At 56.2% G+C, this 381-nt stretch overlaps 1 protein-coding gene across 1 annotated transcript; it reads left to right on the plus strand.

Moving 5' to 3' along the window:
• Nucleotides 1–4: 4 nt before the first annotated feature.
• LOC105461730 (putative transferase CAF17 homolog, mitochondrial) lies at nt 5–374 on the plus strand (the record flags this gene model as incomplete). Its single annotated transcript, XM_011708241.1, has 1 exon — nt 5–374. A coding segment is annotated over one exon (370 nt), but the record flags the coding sequence as incomplete, so codon positions are not given.
• Between the last annotated feature and the right edge of the window lie 7 nt (nt 375–381).

Genomic DNA, 381 nt, shown 5'->3' on the forward strand with positions numbered 1-381 from the left:
GTCGGAGAGTCCCGGGGACGACTACAGGGCGTATCGATATAAGCTGGGAGTAGGGGAAGGCATGCACGATCTACCGCCGGGGAAGGCGTTGCCCTTGGAGATCAATTGCGATTACCTGCACGGCGTTAGTTTTCACAAGGGCTGCTACATCGGCCAGGAGCTGACCGCGCGCACGTATCACACGGGCGTAGTTAGGAAGCGCTTGATGCCCCTGTTGTTCGACACCGTTGTCGACCAGCCGTTCGCGTACGATGAGAAAATTCTCAACGAATCGGGCAACGCGGTAGGGAAGTTCCGTGGGTGCGTCGCCAAGTACGGATTAGGCTTGATGCGTATAAACGAATCTCTTAATGCCCGGCAGCTCAGTGTGTCCGGTATAAA

The sequence above is a fragment of the Wasmannia auropunctata genome, unplaced genomic scaffold, assembly GCF_000956235.1.
Source record: "Wasmannia auropunctata unplaced genomic scaffold, wasmannia.A_1.0 LD279492.1, whole genome shotgun sequence".
In the NCBI taxonomy this organism is placed as follows: Eukaryota; Metazoa; Arthropoda; class Insecta; order Hymenoptera; family Formicidae; genus Wasmannia; species Wasmannia auropunctata.